This window comes from Orcinus orca, chromosome 21, assembly GCF_937001465.1.
Source record: "Orcinus orca chromosome 21, mOrcOrc1.1, whole genome shotgun sequence".
NCBI classification, from domain to species: Eukaryota; Metazoa; Chordata; class Mammalia; order Artiodactyla; family Delphinidae; genus Orcinus; species Orcinus orca.
Window position 1 is genome coordinate 21,486,966 of NC_064579.1, and position 23,198 is coordinate 21,510,163.

The following is a 23,198-nucleotide window of genomic DNA, read 5'->3' on the forward strand; positions in this document are numbered from 1 at the left end:
GACAGCAGACAGCGCCTTCTCTTCCCCGACACTGTATGGAAAGAAGATGAGGCTATTAGTTTACCCAGGAACACCCAGCCTATGGATTGTGGAATTCAACTTCTATGGCCAACAAAACCTCTCTAACTATAAGACTTACATGTAGCCATGAGACTCAAAGAAATGTCTAAATATACTCGCACCTTCTCTAAGGCTGCTCCTGGGATCATCTGTGAATATTATAATGATGTCCCTTTACAGTATAAGAGAGTAGAACATCTTTGTGCCAAAATACTGCCCTTATATAATCAGTCCCTGGTGTAGTATTATAACAGGAGTCCATTATATCTAGATTCTTTATGGAGCTATGCATGATTACACATCTATAGTAAAACTCTACAAATTATCCTAGCCATAATATTTTTCCAAATAATTATTAGCAAAGTTGGACTCTGTCCCCTTTGCCTGCCTTAATGAACACAGTTTTGTCCCTCCCACCCCAACAAACAAAATATATAAATACTTAAGTATGGACAGGCTTTTATATTAGAACATATCAATGGGTGGATTTTACATATAAACTATACTACAGAGAAAGAAATTCTGTAGATAAATACTGAAAAAATTCCAGTTGGCCGGTGCTGAGATAGGTCCTGAGGAATATATACAAATCTGTTCTGCCCTAGAGGAACTTTATAAAGTTGAGGACAAAGCTGCAAAACTGAGAGTTAGTAGACCATATAAGAGCATAATAAAATAAAACGCTAACTTGTAAGCTGTAAGTTCATAGAATCTTATGACCCACATATGAAGAGAGTTAACACTGTTTGTTTAGGCTAGGGCTTGCAAAGACTCAGTGCTTAAAAAGTGTTTGATAGAAATACTAGCATCACGGTTGCCCACTCAAATCCTTTCTGTAATTAAATGGAAAATCAGAGTCAAATATCACTTTGCGTCTTAATTCAGAGTTGCTTGGAAGAGATACTACGTTTACATACAATGGCATGTAAAGCAGTTGTATTCCTAGCCTTATTCATTCTTCATCAGAAATGGATTGAAAATGCTTTTCTGTTGCAAACTAAAACACAGTCATAGTAACAGCAGTTACAAATATTACAATGGATATTAGTCGACAAAGGTCTTATCTCTACTTATCCTTATAATGATGAGTTAAATTTTTTAAAAATCTTACGAAATTTTGTATAAATTTGCTACAAAAACACAGTCATATCTTTTTAGATGTCTATATCTATATTTATATCTATACCTATATGTAAACAATGACTGCTGCCCTGACATAAGGACTCTTCCATATGCACATAAAAAGAGACCTGACTAACAGATCTGACAAACCAAGAGTCATACTTGGTCAGCAAAATTTTGAACTTTGTTGTAGAAAAACAGGAGGTCATATTATCAATTGTACTAAATACATGATAATGTAGATTTTCATAAATACCTGTAAACTCTAAGTGGAATACAGAGTACACCTATGTCCTCTCTGTTTCTTATGAAAGTATACCAAAAATTAACAAAGATGGCATGAAGAGCATGATACATCTCAGTCACAATGTATGCTTAGGGCAATTTTCACATCCAAGGGGTGAGAAGTCATGGTTTTTGCTACTTTAAAGTAAAAGCGAAGCTACTTTACTTTAGTGGCCGTCATGGAGTCTTAAATAAACGTTAATATTAATAGCTTATGATCATTTCTCTACCCATAAGCCTTCACATCCAAGTATATGTTTGGATGTGAAGATTTCCTTATGTGATTTTTGTTTTCACTTTATTTTTATAAAATCACTGTCATAGACTCAATAGTCATATTTTTCATCCTAAAAGTACACTTTAGTACTTTAAGATAATGGTAGTCAGCAGTTTCACCAAAATAATAGTAATGTAAATGATGAGCTGAAGGAAATTACTAAACTTGTCTCAGCTTCTGCCCCCTCATTTATAAAATGGATCCCTCACCCAAGATTACTAGAAGCATAAAATGAAGTAATGCGGGCTTCCCTGGTGGCACAGTGGTTGAGAGTCCGCCTGCCGATGCAGGGGACACGGGTTCGTGCCCGGGTCTGGGAGGATCCCACATGCCGCGGAGCGGCTGGGCCCGTGAGCCATGGCCGCTGAGCCTGCGCGTCCGGAGCCTGTGCTCCGCAACGGGAGAGGCCACAACAGTGAGAGGTCCGCGTACAGCAAAAAAAAAAAAAAAAAAAAAAAAAAAAGAAGTAATGCATGTACAATGCTTTCTTAACACAGTGGCTGCCACGGGGCCGCATGGTCTTTCAACAAATATTATTCTTCTCCTTCCCCTCAACACTGAATGATGATGATCTTGTTGTTAGAGGTCTATTCAATATATACCCCCATGTTAACAATGAGTGGCTCAAATTTAAGGTCAATGAGTTAAAAGATATAGTGATGGAAATACACTTTATATTTATTTATAAATATAATATAGTATTATATATTTACATATAACTATGTAATTATACGTAATTACATGTAATTAAATATATTATATTACGGTAGGCATGAGGCTCCATTAATTTGAGTCCTCGCGCATCAAGTATATTTCACCAAATTTTCTCCACAGATTCCTCAGAGACATACCCCCAGCATGCACAGTCTCTGGACGGCAGCATGGGCAGCTCAATACCACTGTACAGATCCTCAGAGGAGGAGAAGAGAGTGACAGTCATCAAAGCGCCGCACTACCCGGGGATCGGGCCGGTGGATGAATCCGGAATCCCCACGGCAATTAGAACGGTAGGAAATGCCAGCGCGCCTTGCTCCGGGGCTGTGCACAGGCTCCACAAAGGATGGATTGTCAATGGCTTTGTGCATTCCTATGCTCTTATATAATGAGGATTGCCCTCCGTGCCATCTGAGTTCTCATGAATATTATGCTGTGTGTGGCAGAGAAAGGGAACTGTCGATTGAAGATAATGACCCAATCTGTTTTTCCATTTCAATTAAAAATCACGAAAAAAAATCACGAAAATTGTGATTCTGTTAAACGATAAAAGTAGGCTTTGTCTGGTTTTACCTTTTCCATGGAGTGTTGGGGTAACAGAAAGAGAAAAGAGAAGAAAGAAGAAGATGTGAATTCTTTGGCTGCACTGAATTCCCATGTGCATTGCGAATAAACCGGTGATTTGTTTCTTGAGATGGATGTGTTACCACCAGGAGACTGGGAGCCGTGAATTGGGTGTTGGGCAGCGAGATGATTGGAGGGAAGGGAGTTCATGTCGTGGAAAGGAAAAACTGTCTGAGGAAAATACACATCACGTTTTAGTGTCCCTCGTCAGCTGTGCCTGCTGAGAGCTCTCCGGGGCGATAAGTGAAAGTGTTTGGGTTTTTTTTTTTTTTAAGTCTTTAAACTCTGCCAGAACATTGCTCGGTGTTTCAGGGCAGCCCCTTCTGGCAAAGTTCAGCAGCAGCAGAGGCTGAGCTTGGGCAGGCAGCTGCTTGCTGATCCAGTCCACTTGGAGAGGAGGTCTGTGCTGGCCTGCGCGAAGGAATACTGGGGGCGCCAGGATGAGAGCGGCAGCACCTCTGCAGGTGAAACTGGGGGGTGGTGAGAGAAGGGAGCGCAGACTGCATACACTCGGTCTGCAACACCCACGTATGCGGCTGGGCTGGTGCCGAGAGCTACTGGCCTGGAAGGCAAACCTGGGGGGCCAAAGACAAGGGTGGAGAGAGGAAAAGAACCGGCAAGAGATCAGAAAAAGAGATCAGGGACGATTAGAATCGCTCAGAAAGAACGAAAGACAAAGACTGAGGGTCTCTTGTCTCCTTGGATTTGCATTCATCACATGGGGATCCTGTGTTCGGAGAGGAGAGTTGAAACTTGATTATTCCAAGCATCTGTATTAGAATTGGAAGCCAGAAAGTAAATCTGTAGAGCAGTTGCTGGGGCTTTAGACTCATTAGATTCTGGGGATGCTGAATGTGACTAATTATAAAGTCCTAAACATCTCTGTTGGAACCAATGATTGTCCCATTTAAGTGACAGGAAGAGTTCAGGGATTGTGACTAACATTCTTAATCTTATGGTGGCTGCATGTTTCCGGTGGTGGCACTCTGTTGTTTGTTTCTGTTTTAAGATTTCTGACTCAAAATGGTTTAATTTGAATTTCTTTTCCTAATAACGTAGGGATACAGTGTCAGATAGGTATAATGTCACTGGTTCTGTTTAATTGACCCTTGACAAATTAGGAGATCCCTGATTCTGTGTCGTTATAGATTGTCTGATTTTATCTGAGACCTCTAGGTATGTTTTTAAGTCAATATATGATAGACACAAATGGACATGCAAAGCTGGAACTGTCTTTATCCGTAAGATATAATTTTCTTAAATAGCAAGACCTTGCTTTTTACGTTTTAAAAGGAAAAAACTGAGATGTTATAGATGGTTAGTGAAAAATCAAGAAATATTAAAAATTTATATATTTTCAATCTACTGCCAAATCAAAAGCATGTTTAGATAGGCATAAACAAATGCAGATACTAGACATTCAATGCAAGTTCCCCCTCTATAAAATAGAAAATAAAAATATAAGCAACTCAGAAGTTCCTTATAAGGAACCAGCATTTTTATGTACAGCTGTGCTCTTATGTAGACTGTTCAAAGTTTGCAGAGAAGGTACAGGTCTGAAGAGTCATTCACATTTCTTATCTGTCAGCCCCACAGAGCACATCCCCAAGTATAGCTGTGTTTATAAATGTGGAGTCTCGCCATGTCTGAGCCACGGCAGGCCAAGAATCTCCAAGGCTGTTCTTCTTTCTCATCCGCATAGAAAGTAATGATTATCAGACTTACATTGCTTCACAGGGGCTTTCTGCTCAGTGTACACACTAAAGGCAGACTGTCCCAGTGTATCATCTCAGGGTCTCATTTTAGACAACCAGCATAGACCAAGGAAACAGAATTTCAAAAAGTAACATGGAAACTCTAAAAAGCCAAGAATTAACCAAATGTACCTTTGAGCTATCTGAAGAAAGGGAAGCAGCTCCCAGACTGCCCTCTCTCATGCGACCTTGGGCGTCTATGTTAGCCTTTTACTGCCATCCTTAAAAACAACAACAAAAAACGCCAGGGTTCAGATCCCACGAGACTGTGTAATTAAGGCGAGTAGTTAAGTGAAATGTAAGATTCTTTCCTTCTAGTTCAAATATAACACCGTTTGAGTCTTTTCCAAGCTGGAAAGGGGCAAAAATAGAATAGAATAATGTATACTGGTGTACATTCTTATTGCTTGGAAGTATTAAACAGTAATGAAAGGAACCAAGATTTGAATCTAGGTTGATCTGACATTAATCTCAGCTTTCCACTGCAGCCTACTGTTTATATTATGTCAAAAGCGGGGTGGATAAGGAGCTTCTGCTTTTAAGGAACTTACAGTTTAGTACAGCAAATGTTGCCAACATTTTATTATCACGTTAAAGAAATTTTGAAACAATATCTATATTTTGTGACTTGCTCTAGGACACTAGATTGTTTACTATAGCCAGTATTTTAGTAACTTAGACTAGTAAATACCAAATTTTTATTTCTCTAATTCTAAGCTGATGATCAGAATACAATTCGAGTCCAAAATATTCCCTAGTTAATTTTTAAAATAATGTCTTGAACACTATACTCACTAACAAATTATTATGGATAATGATAATTATCACCAAAACTGTAGAAAATATGTGTCTTTTCCCTTTTTGGAAATCTCTGCACGATAAATCAATGTAGAGTTCTGATGTTTTGTAAACTACAGGAGTGTAAAATTTCAGGTTTATTCAGCCAAGTTATAGAAAACAACCAAACAGTGATTTACTAGTAGTTACTGCCCATGCAAAATCATTTTGAAGAACAAATACACAAGTAAACTTCCGGAAATTTGAGTACACTTCCGTTTACCTAATCTCAATGTTTGCCATAACAACCTACATGGTGGCATTTCTAAAAGGGACTTTAAATGCTTAGAGGACTTCTTTTAGAAAGGGACATAGAGTTTTAGTATTCCCATTTACCAGTTTCACATTCCTCTTTGCCAAGCAACTTGGGCATTTCCTGGCATCTCTGTGCTCACCATATAAAGCTAGCAGATGGCACAACAGAGATCCCGCCAGATATGTGCCCTCCAGCAAGTGAAGGAAAAACTCCTGTCTGTCAGGATGCATTGCCATATACAGCGATATAACTCACTTATTCAGCTTCCTCGTTGCCATTGGTTGTGTCCAGGTATGGCTGGGAAACATTTTTACACAAAGTTATGTCTTATATTTTATTGCTAAAGACTGCAAAGGAATTAAAGCTTAATGAAAGACAAATCCATCTTTTATGAAAATAAGTGTCCCTTAAAGATACATGTTCATCTACTTTGTTTAGCCCAGCAAATAACAGCCACCATTTGAGTATAAAGTCCACCAGTGATCCACTCAATATTTCCATTGTAGAAAGAGCCTAGAATGAGTGAAGAAGTGATTCCCAACAAAGTCAATTAGCCCTTGATGTTACTCTGTATTTGTGGTGATTACCAGAATCATATATTCTTAGAGATCAAAATAAGTCTAGATATAGCACAAAACCCTCAATTTCCAGATGGAAAACACGATGACCACATTGGAAAGAAAAATCAGGATATAAAATCTACACCAAAGCTCAGTCTAACAAATACAAGAATATTTTTGTGGCCTTCTTAACAGAATATTTTCTGTGAAGAGAACTGCCTCGAAAAATCTGTATATTTAGTCACTATATACAGAATGGTCAAGTTTCCTACCAGAATAACCCTGGAAGAGTTAAAATGAAGACACTCCAAGCAAAATCTTGAATTATGATTATAAAGGCATATGTCCACTTTCACAGGTATACGATTAGGTAGACTTCCATCCAATAACCTGGATTCATTCATTGTTTTATTCTGTAAATATCTGAGGTTTCCTACTGTTATGATTTATTGAGCATTTCTTATATTCTAGGCATTGTTCTAGGTCTTTTTGTATACACTGTCTCTTTCAATTTCCATAACAATTCTACAATGTGGATATAATTATTTCATCTTAGAGAAGAGAAAACTGAGGCCCTAAAAGGTTACCTCACTTGCTCAAATTCTTATTGCTTGGAAGTATTAAACAGTAATGAAAGGAACCAAGATTTGAATCTAGGTTGATCTGACATTAAGCTCAGCTTTCCACTGCAGCCTACTGTTTATATTATGTCAAAAGCGGGGTGGATAAGGAGCTTCTGCTTTTAAGGAACTTACAGTTTAGCACAGCAAATGTTGCCAACATTTTATTATCATGTTAAAGAAATCTTGAAACAATGTCTATATTTTGTGACTTGCTCTAGGACACTAGATTGTTTACTATAGCCAGTATTTTAGTAACTTAGACTAGTAAATACCAAATTTTTAGTTCTCTAATTCTAAGCCGATGATCAGAATACAATTCGAGTCCAAAATATTCCCTAGTTAATTTTTAAAATAATGTCTTGACCAGTATACTAACAAGTTATTATGGATAATGATAATTATCACCAAAAGGAGCGAAGCAAACAATTATAACACTATAACTTTTATTCAGTTAATTTTATATAAATAAGCTTGCACAAATATCAACTACCTATGGCTGGGCACAGCTGTGACCTGGAAGAAATAAAACCATAGCGTATAACATTCCAACTCAGCCTCCACTCAAACAAAGGGTAATGTATTTACAAATGGCATGTATCCCTGCATAAATTACTGATATGTCATCATGACATAGTAAAGAGTCAGAACAGAAATCTTCTATTTAAAAAGATATAATATACAAAGAGGAACAATGTTTATTTGGAACCAGTTTTGTAACTGTTGGACATTTTCTTTTACAGACAGTTGACAGGCCAAAGGACTGGTACAAGACCATGTTTAAGCAAATCCACATGGTGCACAAGCCGGGTATGTAGTTCTGTTTTCTGATCAGGTCCTTGTGGGCTGAAGGATGTGCACTCTTTTGTGTAGTTTTGGTTCACACAAACTGTCAAGACCCCAGCAAACTTCATGGCCCTTCCTTCTTTTCAACACTCCTCCTTATTCTTAGATCACCCCTCAACACCCAGACACCCGCACTGCTGCTTCACCCCTGAGTTGCCAGGAAGCCTCTTAGAAGGTGACCCTTCATCCTTCCCTATCCACAGTATAAACTGGCCTGGCGTATTATCTGCTTAAAGAGACACATTATTCCTCTGTCCACGTGCATCTGCCCCATATCAAGACAGTGACTGTAGCTGGGTCTCACTGAGTTGACAAGGGATCTTTAAAGCACTTACTAAAGGAAATTCATGATCCAGGACAGGCAGAAAGGAGGAAGAGGGACTGATATCTCTATGCTGTGAAGTGGGCAGCAGAGCAAACCTGTTAACAGCCCAGAGAAGTCAATTTGCAAAGTCCCAGCAAAAAAAAAAAACAAAAAACAACAGAAAAAAAAAAACCATAATATTTGAAAATTTAAAAATGGTTTTATGAACTAGGCAAAATGTGTTGGTTTTCTAACAAATCTGTTGTTTCTCTGAAGTTCTGCTATCTTGTTAGGATGTGGTGACCAATCTGTATTACCATAATATTTATGTTTCATTTTCTAGATGATGACACAGACATGTATAATACTCCTTATACATATAATGCAGGTAGGATGGGTTTCCTTGCTTGCCATGACTACACTGTGTCCTCCCATGCTTGGAAGAACTTCCCAGTCATTTTTTTTTACCACTCTGAGTGCACGATTTCAGTCTCTACAATTAGGAAGATGCTTTTTTTTCTTTTCTCAGCATGTATAACGAAAGATTTGATCTTTTCTCATGGAAATGAGAACTAATACTATTTTATCTCCTTCATCCCCACTGTTAGTTTATTCTCGGCTTCAGGAATGTTTAACCAAAGTGTGAAGGACAGCAGGAAAGAACATACTGTAACAGGGGGTACAAAATAAGATAAAGATCTCCTTTTATCAGTAGAGAGAATGATTACAATTGCGTAAGATCTTTCAGATACACTTCACCGAAAACAAGTCAAGCAAGGTATTTTGTGACCCTGTCCATGCTTTTGCTCCAAATGCAATCATTTATTGAAGGATTTTTAAACATCCCAGTTTGCTGGACCACTTTTCTGACTCAGAGTTGCCAGCGGTCATAATGGAACGACTTCAATTCTGGGCATTTCCACTTGAACTTGAGTGAGTTGGTATCTTGTGAAATGGTTGCAGGCTGGAGTGAGGGACCCCTGAAAAATGTTTCTATCATCGCTTTCTCCTAAATGTCACATCAGGGGACCCCACACAGGGCCGCCTGTCACTTCCCGGCCCCAGGCTCAGGATGATTGCACAGTGCCTGTTATTGCCTTCTGTAGAGCAGTCTCCGAGGCCCACGTCCCATTCAGCAGCTGCAGCCTCCCATCGAGGTCCCCTTGCCAGCCACACCCCCAAACAGGATGAGGTTGTCCCCTCCACGAGGCCTGAAGGCCAGCACTCAGGCCTTTTCACTGTTGAGGATTCTGCTACTAGTGTCCGACGACAAGTAGAAGGAAAAAAACAAGCAGAACGGGCTCAGCAAGCTGCAAGAATCTGGTTTTCAGTCCTCGCTCTTCCAGACGGCAGCAGGTGGCCTGCTAAGATTCCCTCAACTTTTATTCCCGGTCTCAGGTTCTCCTAACTCCTCTCCTGTGTTTCGCTTGTTAAAATGCAAAATTCAACTGAGAAAATTTTAAAGATCTTCTTGGCTTTATTAAACGATTCATGAATCAGGCAGCATCCAATCTAGCAGACAGAAAGGAGCTCCGAGGAGCTGAACAAAACGAAATGCTTTCAATAGGCAGAAGGGAGCAGGAACAGGAAAGTTAGACTAAGAAAAACAGCGGGTGGGTTACTGCAAGGTCACTTTCCCTGAGGGGAGGGCAGGGGGCTGTCAGGCAGAGTATCTAACTCCTGCTGGCCAGGCCATTCCTGATGGACGGCTTTAAGATTCCATTTCTGGCAGAGTCAGAACTGTAACTAAGTTAAGTCTCGGTTTGGTGCTGTGGGGCTTAGCACAAGCAACTCCATTTTGGGTCTGCTGTTTCGTTCTGAACAAGCGCTCAAGTTGAAGTCTGACTGTAGCACTGAGGCAAAACAGAAGTGCAGACACTGTCTCATTTGTCATAGCCAATTTGCATGGACCTTCAGGAGGAGCAGATGAATGAAAATAGACTTAGCTCAAAAGATTGAGGTGGCAGGAAATTCAGAATTTTTATAATTAATTTTCATATTGAAGTTTGCATCCATTAGAATTAGTCAATTGAACGGTAGTTACATATAAACTTGCAGAGCCCTTTAGAGTTTTACCATTTAATCGGCAGACAAAGCAACTCTGATTAGTCTCTTCCCCTCCTACTAACCTTACATCGCGCTGTTCTATGCCTTGCACTTTCTGCTGCTTTTTTTCCTCTGCCATCTCCGCTGCCCTCTTCCCCGACCCACCCAAACCAATCCTTCAGGGCTCACTCTAGTGTCATCAGTTCTGTGATATATTCTCCGACCAATCACCATCTTCTAAAATCTTTAATGCCTAAAATATGTTTTCCTCATGTGGCCTTTATCATATGCTACCAATTATTTTCAATCATAATTCTAATCACATCTCTTTTCCCCAGATGTGCTATAAGCTTATTGAGAGTTGATGTTTCCTTATGCCTTGCACCACATGTATTTAACTTGCTCAATATTTTGTTTGATTGCAATTAACACGTCAATTATCATATGCAAATCAGAGCTTTTAAAGTAATAGAAGATATTTGGAAACAGTTCTATTAAGTATTTTTAATCTTCTTCTAAAATCTTAACTACGATATTAGTTTACACTATCCACGAGAAAATTTGCTAAGTATCTGTAAGTTTGTTTCTAGTACCAGTTGGAATTATTACTAATTCCATAATAATTGATGAGGATTCACTGTAACCAATGCTCGTGCATGCAATCCATTAATGAATTAATAATGATTAATAAATTAATAATATTAACAAATCAAGAGCATACCATCCAATGCATGCATTGTGAATATGTTTACTGATAATAATCTTGGTAAAATCATGGGATATTTTTGTGGGGTATAAATAATGTAATGCACTTTCAAAATGTTATTTGTTTCTGTTCTGTTTTTGTTTTGCTGTGTTGTGTTTCGTGATAGGCCTGTACAACTCACCCTACCGTGCTCAGTCACATCCTGCTGCCAAGACCCAGACATACAGACCCCTCTCCAAAAGCCACTCCGACAACGGCACTGACGCCTTTAAGGATGCTTCCTCTCCTGTCCCTCCCCCGCACATTCCTCCTCCAGTCCCACCACTTCGACCAAGAGATCGGTCTTCAACAGAAAAGTAAGGCATTTTCCCCTGAAGTGTCCTGTATTTAGCTTAGGATAAAAATAAGCCCACAGGGCATTCAGCAGAAGAATCACTGCTTACCTTTCTGAGATAGTATATGTATAGTCTTATAAAGGTGCCATGTTCACCTCTTCTATCAAGAGTGTAGCGAACACTTTCACAATATTGGTTCATAATACCATGGTCACCTGAGTTAGACTTGAAGTAACTGAGCGTCATCTCCACTCTTTGATCAGTAAATGCATATGGGGCTTCCCTGGTGGCGCAGTGGTTGAGAGTCCGCCTGCCGATGCAGGGGACACATGTTCATGCCCCAGTCCGGGAAGATCCCACATGCCGTGGAGCGGCTGGGCCCGCGAGCCATGGCCGCTGAGCCTGCACGTCCGGAGCCTGTGCTCCGCAGTGGGAGAGGCCATAACAGTGAGAGGCCCGCGTACCGCAAAAATAAAAAAAAAATAAAATAAAATATAATAAATGCATATGAGACAAATAAATAGAAATAACTGACACTCCCTTTGGCATAGCAGGTCAGAGACTATGCAGTTAATTTTCAGTTTCCTCAGATTTGAAATGTTAGGACTATTAATGATTTAAAATTTCCCCTCTGATCACAAAAGTATCTTTTTAAAAACAGAAAAGGTTATTCATAAATCATAAGTAAGGCATTAATGTGTCTACCTGTGACTCATTTCCACACACTAATTTTAATTTCCCCACTGAAATATTTTTATAGAAACTATTCAAACAAAAATAAAAATTTATAAACACACTTCTATTAGGCCATTTTTATTAGGATAATGACTAATAGTACCACTTATAGGTAACCTTCATTGAGACCTCACTATGAGCCACTAATCTGAGCACTTTTCCTGTATTATATTACTTAATTCTGAGAACAACCCAATGAGATATGTTCTATTTTAAACCCATTTTAGAGAGAAAGAGAAAAAATAAGCTGTGGTTTTGGAAATTAAAGTAAGTTGCTCAGCTCATGCAGCTACTATGTCCAAGCCAGGATTCACACTCAGCTCTAACTAAAGCCATAGCTCATGCTATACCAGCAATAATAAATAAGAATATAAGAATTATTCAGTATTAATATGGTTATTAAGCATCCATCTGTCATACCCATCCCAGAAATATTATATTCAACGCCCTGTTGTACCATTAAAAGTAACTGATCATATAGGGTATAAGATACCACAAAGATAGACATACATTATGTGTGAAGAGTTCTCATTTTAATGCCCGTCTCCTCATGATGATTATGTGTTTATAGGTGTTATGTCTTAAATTTGAGAAATAATTGTCTAGACACAAAATACTATCTCTGCCATAAAAAAGAACCAAAATGAACTCAGATTTAAATGTATTTTGTCCTATATGTCTAGTAAAAATAAATCTTTCATTGAGAAACACGATAATCCCTTAAAATTTTCTAGAATGTTTTCATATACATTGTCTTATGTGATGCTCAAAGTACATCTGCTGAATATTGCTCATCAATTTACTAGAAAGCCAGGACCTGCCTGCCCCTAATTCTCCTGTCTTGTAGAAACTTCTATTTCCAACATGCATGGAGTCAGAATTTCATCCCATTCTATGGGTCAGAACTGCCCCCACCATGGGACTTTCCTGGTGGTCCAGTGGCTAAGACTCTGAGCTCCCAATGCAGGGGGCCCGGGTTCAGTCCCTGGTCGGGGAACTAGATCCGACATGCGCAGCTAAGAAGTTCACATGCCACAACTAAAGATCCCGCATGCTGCAACAAAGATCCCTCACAGGTAACAAAGATCCCGCATGCCACAACTAAGACCTGACGCAGCCAAATAAATTAAAATATATTTTTTTAAAAAAAGGAAAAAAACAGAAGAATTGCCTCCATCTACAGTCAGAAAATCCTTCTTCCTCAAATGTGATCCTCTCAAAGGAAGCCTTCTTCAGCCTCAGCTACCTAGAAAAGCTTTACTTTTGAAGTCCCTCTTTGCCTGCCTCTTGAAGGATATTAGTTCAGGAAAAAGAGCTGATTCCAGGGTCTCCTACGCGATGGAATAGATGCCAGCCTCTGGGTTTTCAAGGGTAAAGCCATGGAGGGTCTCCACTGCCATACAACTTGCTCTTATGGATGGCAACCCAAGTGATACTTTCGCACTTTTCATAGACAAACTATGATGCCACTTGCAAGATAAACAAGATCAAACATGACGTGTACATTACTCCTTGTCACTTCGGATCAAGGATGCCAGGTCACAGAGTGATGGGATAAACTCACATAACTTAATGGAGCATAACTGCTACTTCCTCTAAACACAAAAATACACAGCTGCCATTTGTGATCCCCAGAGTTCACCAGCAGCTAACTGGCTGCATTTCTATCAATACAAACCCCTCGTGTGAGTTATTGAGCCAGCAGGAGAATAGTCCTTGTATGAAAAGAAGTAGAGGAAAATATAATAGGAAATCAAAGAAATGGCTTTCTTTAAATCATTTATGAAAAACAGAACACAAATGTGCTATTTTTTTGCATATTAACATTTTATCCTGAAAAGCTTTAAAAAAAGTCTATAATAAAATTAGCTTTGAAAACAGATAATCAGTGGTTTTATACAACAGTTTTAAGCACAGAGAATTACTTTCATATGTAATTTGTTGTTGATTTCTAGGCATGACTGGGACCCTCCAGACAGAAAAGTGGACACAAGGAGATTTCGTTCTGAGCCAAGGAGTATTTTTGAATATGAACCTGGGAAGTCATCCATTCTGCAGCATGAAAGACCAGTAAGCACATGTCATTAAACAGAACGCCAGTTCTCTAGGTTTCCTGGGTTCCCAAATAAACCTGAATTTCATATCGTTTAGCAGTTTTTCAATCACAAAGGTAATTTATTTATTTGGCATTATTTAGAAATCATGTTTATTTTGTATCATGATTTGTGTATCTTATCTCAGAATTAAAAATACAGTCTCTAATATATTGTCCCTACTCATCAAATATAGGACTCATTCTCATGTAACTATAAATATGCCTAATCATAATCCTGAGTTTAATTTTTAAAAAAAGGAAAAGAACAACTCTCAAATGCAACACTGAATTGCCAGTCTACATTGCTAATGAGAACAATCATTCATTCTCTGATACAAATGGGCCAGGCAGTTCCATCCCTTGGTTTCCATTTTGGTTTCTTAATATTTCTTTGGCTTAAAGGGAAATTTTCCAAATGTCCTTTGTTATAACAAGTTGTTTTAATTGATTCTTATTAAATCTCCCTCAGGTTACCAAGCCTCAAGTTTCCTGACTGATTGTCAATCTAATGGATCAAGACTATATTTAACTTTGCAGTGTTTCTCCCAATTATATATTTTAATTACATGCAAAGGAAAAGACATAGAAAGTTGAAAATAACCACTTGCCTCCTCAAAGTACAACTGAAGAAATAGGCTGTTCCTTGGCCCTCTTTTGCTTTGATTCCCCCAGTCCTTGCTTTCCCTCCTAGATCAATGCCTTCAGGATCTCTTTGAAATTCTATAATTCCTCTGCATCCCCTCTATCAAAACCTGGCTGCAATTTGCTCTTGTCTTTGTCTTAAAAGAATTTTAGGTGTCAGTGAACAGGAAAAAGAGAGTTTTCTTTGTTAGTGCCTTTAAGAGTATCCAAGAAACCACATTATTGTATATAACATAAGGCCAGCCCTGAAATTTGATTAGAAACCGTTGCTCACCACACCCAATATAAATGTCCTTCATTTAGTTTTTGAAACCCTGTATTTATGATCATGTTCTTGAGAAACATGTTCAAAAACCTTATAATCACATAATTCATACAGGATATTTTTCTAAGCCTTCTTTGCCTTTCTTCAGATAACTCATACCTTTTAGAGTAACAGGACTTTACCAGAAAAACTGAAAGAAAAAAAAGGAACACCACCGAACTGCAGGTTCCATTGCAAACATATAACCCATTCTCTAAGTTATATGACTGAATATCATGATCTTTGAAATTTCTAAGATGAGAAGTGGGTGAACCATGATATCACCATTGCATAAAGTTTAAAATAACAAAATAATCATGCAAAATAATGAGTCTCAGATTTAAATGTAAGTAACGAAACATTAATGATCATTCTAACAATGTCTGAGACTCTTAGGATGTTGGGGGATGTCACTGTCCTGGAATGCTTTTGTATCTGTGATGTCAGGAAACAGGATTGATTTTGGAAGCAGTCCCGTCAGGATATTTCTAGTATTTACTCATGCAGCAAAACCTGTGAAGCCCCACCTATGTGCCAGGCATCGTACTACGTGTGAGGGACACGGCAGTGAGCAAAACATAGTCTTTACCTCAAGGAACTTGGAGTCTATCATTTAATCAATATGCAGAGTAGCGCCACATTTGTGAGAAGTAGACCATCTCCTGTATGGTTAAAACGGAGACACACCAAATGAATTCGCCCCATCAAGAGCTTACTCACAGGCCCGTCATTGTGACTGAAATTTCCACTTTACTCATGTCTTTGGGTTAAAGCTTTGAAGGCTCCTGGTTTAAAAATAGCAATAATAATAACAGCAGCAATAGCAGTAGTTGTAGCTCCTTATTGAGCACTTACTTATGTGTCAGGCCTTATAATTAGTAATTTATGCCTTATATCATATAATGATCCCAACAACCCTATGAAGTAGATGTATGGAATTCCCGTTTTACAGATAGAGAGGCTGAGCACATATTAAGTAACCTTGCTCAGGTTCCCGTGGCTGGTGAGTGCTGGACCTGGAAGTTGAGCCCAGGCAGACTCATGCCTGGTGCACTTAATCACCACAATACTGCTGCACATCCAGGATTAGCTAAATCGAAAACACATTTAGCTGCTAGTCATTATCACCTTAATTAGAGTATTTGATTATTTAATTATTTTGCAGTATAAGTTAGTTTATTTGTTCATTTATAATACGTTAGTGTACTGGATTTATTTTACCAGCAACCTGGGCCCTGAGTAGTTAGGACAGAAGACCAGTATACTTAACTAGCTCTAAGAAGAATGGAAAGATCTCGAATGTGGGTATGGCTGAAGATTTGGGTACGGATGGGTCTCTGCTGCCACAGGAAAGGAGCAGTGGAAGGAACCTAGAAACTTGGAAGGAAATGAAAATGGGTATCTTATGAAGAAATGGAAAGAACCAAAATGTTTATCCCTCCTAAACAATTTTGCTGAAGGCCAGCCTTACGCAAAATGATTTGAGCTAATCATCTTTATCATTTTGGCCAGGTTTTTATTATAGGACTCGACTATTGTCTTTTTCTTTTCATCAATCCTGAATCCATTCCAGCTGCCTCTCTAAATCAGAAAAACAAAAACAAAGGGCTCAGGGCATGGTGCTGTTGCAGAGAGTGGCTGTATCTTGATAGAGTTCACGTAAGATTTGAGAGTGTCTTGGACACACACGAGAGAGAGGATAGAGAGCAGGTTTGCTAAATGAGAGTGATGGAACAGCACACGTACAACATGTAAGGACTGCAAGATTTAGGCACCTTCATGTCTTTTTCCTCCAAGACAGTTTGTGAGAATTCCTTTGCTCTTTTCATCTTTAACGTCTGTAAATTATACACCGCCGCTGGGTTGACTGGTGCACTGGCTCTGTTGCTCTTTTGAATTCCGAGATGATGCCACCGTCTGCCCAGTTTTCCCAAGTGTCATCTCGGATTCCCCTCTCCCCAGCCATCTCGAAGTCCTGCCTCCCAGGAGACATGCCACGGCCACTCCTCTCTTCTGGTCCACAATTGTCCATTGCCTATATTAGAATGACAGCCACTGACTCTTTTCTCTAATTCTCCAATCTAGTCTCCACACCACAGCCAGGGCAATCTTAGAAAACCTCCTGCTCAAAACTTTCTCCCAGCTCTCAAGTGTCCTTAGAGCAAAATCCAAGTTCCTTAATGTAATATACAAAAAACCTTGTGGTTTGGCCCCCATTTTGACCTCTCCGGCCTCAAGTATCTTCCTGCCCTTCCTGCTTCACTCACCATGTTCCAGCTCTACAGAGAGCTCTCAATCTTCCCCCCATGGACCTTTGCACAGGCTGTCTCTCTGCCAGGAATACTCTCTCCACCACCTCTTTCTTCCTGTGGAAAATCCCATCTCCCCCTCGGCCTGTCTCACTTCCCCCAGGGCACCATCCTGACTAATGGACACTACTGGGGCCAAGCTTCCCCTGCTGTGAGCCCCCCTACAGCACACGGCATTACACCTCACCACCCTGAATTGTAATGGCCTGTTTACTTGTCTGTGTCCCTCACTAGACTTTAAGCTCCTTGAAGGCAGGGACCCCGACTGGTGCACCAGTCAAATCCCCAGCACCTAGCGCAATGCCTGGCACATGGTAGGTGTTCAGTGAATATACACTGAATTAATAGTAAGGGAATGAGTATAGGTTTTACCCTTGCAGTTAGTGGGTAAAGTTGGTGGGACCTAATCCTTGTTCTGTTGCTTATCTATGAAGTCTGTACATTTCTAGTGACAAAAGGCACCATGGGTCTCCATCAAAGCACACACGGGGGATTCCACACACTGCTATTAGTAACTGTGGTTCCCGAATTCCATGATTCCCTAGCATACAAAGGGGGTAGAGGAAAAGAAGTCCTCCTCTGACCCTGGCCAAAAGAATTCTCCTCTTCCTTAGAAATCAATGGAATATGCATTTATATTCTTTAACAGGAAAGTAAAAAGGAATAAATTTTTTTTTTTTTTTTTTTTTTTTTGCGGTACGCGGGCCTCTCACTGTCGTGGCCTCTCCCATTGCGGAGCACAGGCTCCGGACGCGCAGGCTCAGCGGCCATGGCTCACGGGCCCAGCTGCTCCGCGGCATGTGGGATCTTCCCGGACCAGGGCACGAACCCGTGTCCCCTGCATCGGCAGGCGGACTCTCAACCACTGCACCACCAGGGAAGCCCCTGAATACAATTTTTGAAGTGCCTAGATGCTCATTTGACTATAAATTTAGAAATGATGACTAAATGGGCCAAATGTTTGATCTAGAAAAATACTTTGCCATCACCAGGAATTTATCTTAAACTGATTTGAACCGCAATTTATTCCATGAGACAATCATGCAAACTCTCTGCTTGGATTATATTAACAAAAATTCTACATCCCATCTGGGCTGGATATGTTTATAGGTGAACCACATGAAAATAAAATAATATAAATTCAATTAAGCACTTATTTAGGATACCTTTATGCTTGAAAATAGAAAATAATGGGGAGATGTTATCTTCCTCTACAATAATTAAACCTGCACATAATGGTAAAAGTGAAAGAAAAAGCATTGAAAACACAGGGCAGAGTTGAAATGCAATTTAAGCCCTCAGTAAACTTAAGCTTCTTTAGCAGTGAAGACTGTCACTTAAAGCTTAAGCTATAAAATTCTGAGACTTTCATCTGTTGGTTTGAACCATAAAAAATTATCCCAACTAACAATGTGTAGAGCATTTACTGTGGTATCTCAATAGATATAAAACATAGTAGCCAATGTCATTAAAGCTTAAAAATCTAATGAGCATAAGTTATAAAGGACCAAATGACGTTGGCAATTTTTCTGTTCGGAACAGCACATAGAAATCCCATGCCCACAATAAGAATTCTGAGAACAGTAGAATTTTTATAACCTGAAAAGCAACAAAATGCTTTTAAACTGTAGAAAACGAAACTTCAAAAAATAGGTTACCTTTAAATAAGAATTGTGTGTGATTTATAATTTTAGGTTTTCTTACTTCCCCTTGAGCTCATGACCCCATGTTCATTGTTAAGCCCAGGTGTGCTGAGTTTTTCAAAATGAAAAGAGATCAAAAGAGGGTAGAAAGAGGGACAGCAGTATCTCTGCTCTTTTGTTGTCTTTTATGAGCATGATCATGCTTCCTAAATGAGTTTCTAAATGTTAACATTCATGTTGAACGACTAAAAAACTTTCAAGTCACTCATGGAAAGTGCTGAATTAGTGAGATCATTAGTATGTATGTCTGTCTGTTGGCTGACCATCTGAATGTGTATCACTGACTTTTGTGAGGCCTCTGTGTACCTTAGAGTGACTCAAGATTTGCTACATAATACATTTAATTGTTTCCTGACTAAAGGGATTCAAAAGGTCAACTACAGCATATAGAAAATTCTAGTTCTGCCACTTACCATTTCTTTACCATCGAGGCTCTGCTCAAGCATGTGCCTTTCATTAAATTCCAAAGTTATGGATAATTACCAATTATCCTTGCGGGGGTTTTCTCTTCTAATTTCTATTGGCATGAATTCTAGACAGTTGCCCATTGAGACGATAAAGTGAAGTTTTAATCTACAAAATCGTAATTCATGGGACGTTGCCATTCCAAGGTAGGGTGCAGGATGGTAGATATTCTGCTCCCTTTTCCATAGTCTATCATAGAAATAGATTTCTATAAATCAGGATTTAGTATATTTGTTTGTTGTATGTATTTTTTAAGGTGGAAATCGAAGTGAAGTTGTAACCAAATATACTTATTTGTTTGGCCCTCTACATTTGCTGCCCTCTACTGTTCAAAATGTTTTTTAAACAAATGTCTCCTCTAAGAGAAGTTTCTATCTCCCCTTAGCAAAATAAAGTACTGTACATGAAAACAGAGATTATAAAATCAAGAATTAATAATATTATTAAGGATATAACATTAGAAACAGTGAGATTTGAAAAAGCCAAAGATTAGTTTTCCTGTGGAAGCAGTCCTGGGTCTCTACAGACAGAACAAAATTACTGGAAAATTCTCTCTAGTGTCAACTACCTTAAATATCAGCTCCAGCCAAACTATTCCACAAAATACCTACATACTGCAGCTATAATCTAAATGATGATTGGAGAAAAACAGTATTTCAGTACTATCAGAATCTCAATTACTACTTTTGCACTATTGAACCAGAGATAAATTGAAACAAATTTTTTAATTAAACAGAAAATGGTAAATTAATTACCAGAATATTTTCTATCAATTTCACTGTTACTTCTGAAACGTAAAACCAAATATAATGTTGACTAAGTAAGAGAATATATCTCAAAATTTCTGCAACATTTCTCATAGTAATTATACGATGTTCCCCATAACATTATAAAATATAATAATATTTTAAAAGAAAGAACAGAACAATCTCAATACTGTGCTTGTCCAGACACAGGCTTTGTGACACCACCACAACTATTATCATAGTCTGTTTTTAATCCCCTAGTGCTTCACGGTAAACATGTCACAGGGTTGTTACATGGCCTTTATCATTATGGTCACCACATATTGATACCATAGGCCCTTTCGCTCTTGTGTTATGATGTCTCAAACTTTTCTATCACTGCCTGTAACTACTATTATAATCTCATAAAATATTGAAATAAAAAGCACATCTCTAAAAAGACTTTGGATATAATTGATTATTAAATACAGACTGTGTGTTATTAACAAAATTATTGGGAATGCAACAGGCCAACAAAACACTCGGACAAGCTAATGTCTAATAATGGCTTTTGTTTGAATATGGCATACCTCAAAGCACCCAAGATCACAAGGTTGTAGAGCATTTCTTCTGGAGCTGAGATGTAGTTACTCCATGGAGGTCCTTGAGTTCTTTAGGAACTGGAAGGGAATGATATGGATCTGCTTTGAGGCCATGAGCACATCATATATCTCCTGGAATAGGTCCTCTCCTGGCCCAGGTGAATGGCTTTTAGAGAACTGGAGTTTTTTTATTTTTCCCCTGACTTAAAATATTACTGTCCAGTTGTTCCATGCTTAATTAGGGTCATGTAATAAATTCTCAAAGAAGTCATAACCCATATGTAGTACTTTAAGCATCCCTTTTTAATGTAAAATCAATGGCCTGAATGAATCTGGTCAGGCATGTATTATTTAAAAGATTAAGGATATCACTGGGTAAAATAAATGCTCTTTTTTTCTATTATTAAAGCATATATATATAATATGTATATATTTTCTCAACCTGCTTATATTAACAGTCCTAGGTTTTGTATCTTAAATATGACATTCAGAAACCAATGGAGGGGTGTAAGTTAATTACCAAAAAAAAAAATTTTTTTTTTTAAATTTTTCTCTAAAGTGTTAACCAAACCAGGGTGGGATTTTCTCCCTCTCTCTTCCCCAACCTTGACCGACCACAGTAATATGAAAAACCTAACTCCACCCAGGTCCATTTCTCTAGCTCAAGGTGGACCGGTAGAAGGTGATACTCGGGGTATCTCATAAAACGTGGTCTTTCTTCACTTTGTGAAGGTTTCCTGTCTTCACACCTTTTCAGTGATCCGGACCATTCCTAAGTTATCTGAGACCCCGGGGACATTTCACCTTTCCTGAACGTTTCCTCCTGCCTTGCCTAAGGCAAGACACAAAGTGCCGCTAGCTGGTGACCTCTTGGTTCCATCGAGAACCTTCATCTAATGAAGCAGTTTTTCCTTCACCCCTTTTTCTTACAGCCCCCTCTCCCAACCACTCCGACACCTGTTCCAAGGGACCCTGGCCGGAAGCCTATTTCTCTGTCACCATATGGAGAAGTAACTGGTAGCCCCTCCCCTCCGCCCAGGACCAGCATTCCCACACCAAGCGCGTGCACCCCGGCTCTCTCTCCCATCTGGGTGAGCTCCTTCCTTCTTTAACTTATCTCATGCCATCGGGAAGTTCAGACGCAGCCCTTGCTCCCCAGAGGCTAAGAAGATAATCAGAGGCTGGCTACTCACCATCACCCCCACCTTGCTGCCCTTTTGTTTCTCACCGAGACCCCGGGTTCTTCATGCCAAACAACCCGCTAACAGTCTCCCAGCACTTCTCACTCCTCCCCCACCTTGTATCTCTTCCCACGTGACCCCTTGCCTTCCCCAGGCTCTCCAAGTGCCTGCACCTGAGCGAACTGTCTGCTGACTCCAGGCTTACACGCTGGGACCAATGAGGGCAGGGGCGATGGAGTGACTCGCCCAGAAGAGCTACTTGGTGACTGAGTTGAGCCTGTTTTAATATCCTGCTGTGCTATCAATGCTCAATCTCACTGTCACAGAGAGTTTGTCATAGTTTATGCATCAAGCTAAGGAGAAAACTAGAAATGATGGCGGAGAAAATAACTAGGGGCCTAAGTGATGCCATCAAAGCTCACCTTCATATCCTAATTTTGCCCATTTTACTTTACTTCCTTTGTTCTCTCTGGCTGAGATTTGTTGGGTGAGAGTTGATGCATGTTTGTGTGCGAATGTGTGTGTTTTTCATGCCTCACAGCGTTGCCCTCACTTAGCTCAGTGTGACTTTTCCTTCCCTTTTCCTTCACATCTGCTCCAGACTGATCGCATAAATCCAGATGACATAGATTTAGAAAATGAGCCCTGGTATAAATTCTTTTCAGAACTGGAGTTTGGACGCCCGGTAAGTGAGGCTAGACTGTTAATATAAAACGATTAGGAGAATGTTGTTTGATTTATAAAACATATCGTTATCAGAAGAGATAGGTGTCATTTAGAGAACGAAAGCTGAATACTATGTACACCAAAAATACTCTGAAAAAAGTATATTCTACACACACAAATTTGGTACATCTTATCCCGCATTCACTTCTCTACCAAACATTTAAACATGTCAGACACTTCCTATATAGTTTTTCTTTCCCACCAAATCATGCATTAGATTATTTTATATCTGATTGATTACAGATTCAAAATGTTGAGATAGTATCGGTCCTAGAATAGTCAGACAATTATTACAGATTTATAGAAGATTTGTATTTGTTTACAGTCCATTTGGATCTAGCTCAATCAGAAAAGCACTGTGAAAT

The 23,198-nt window shown here is 39.2% G+C and overlaps 1 protein-coding gene across 32 annotated transcripts in view; it reads left to right on the forward strand.

Annotated features, from left to right (window-relative positions):
* The window catches only part of SORBS2 (sorbin and SH3 domain containing 2), a 318,050-nt gene that overhangs the window by 248,332 nt on the left and 46,520 nt on the right, over positions 1–23,198 (forward strand). For 15 of the 32 annotated variants that reach the window (XM_049704104.1, XM_049704107.1, XM_049704103.1 and 12 more), the window contains 6 exons: positions 2,579–2,751; positions 7,853–7,919; positions 8,603–8,647; positions 11,178–11,367; positions 14,037–14,151; positions 22,709–22,792. In XM_049704104.1, coding sequence (XP_049560061.1) covers positions 2,579–2,751; positions 7,853–7,919; positions 8,603–8,647; positions 11,178–11,367; positions 14,037–14,151; positions 22,709–22,792 — 674 coding nt within the window. Of the gene's footprint in view, positions 1–2,578; positions 2,752–2,886; positions 3,547–7,852; positions 7,920–8,602; positions 8,648–11,177; positions 11,368–14,036; positions 14,152–21,858; positions 22,018–22,708; positions 22,793–23,198 lie in introns of those variants that run through there. The other 17 variants (XM_049704115.1, XM_049704118.1, XM_049704119.1 and 14 more) reach the window with 11 other exon arrangements.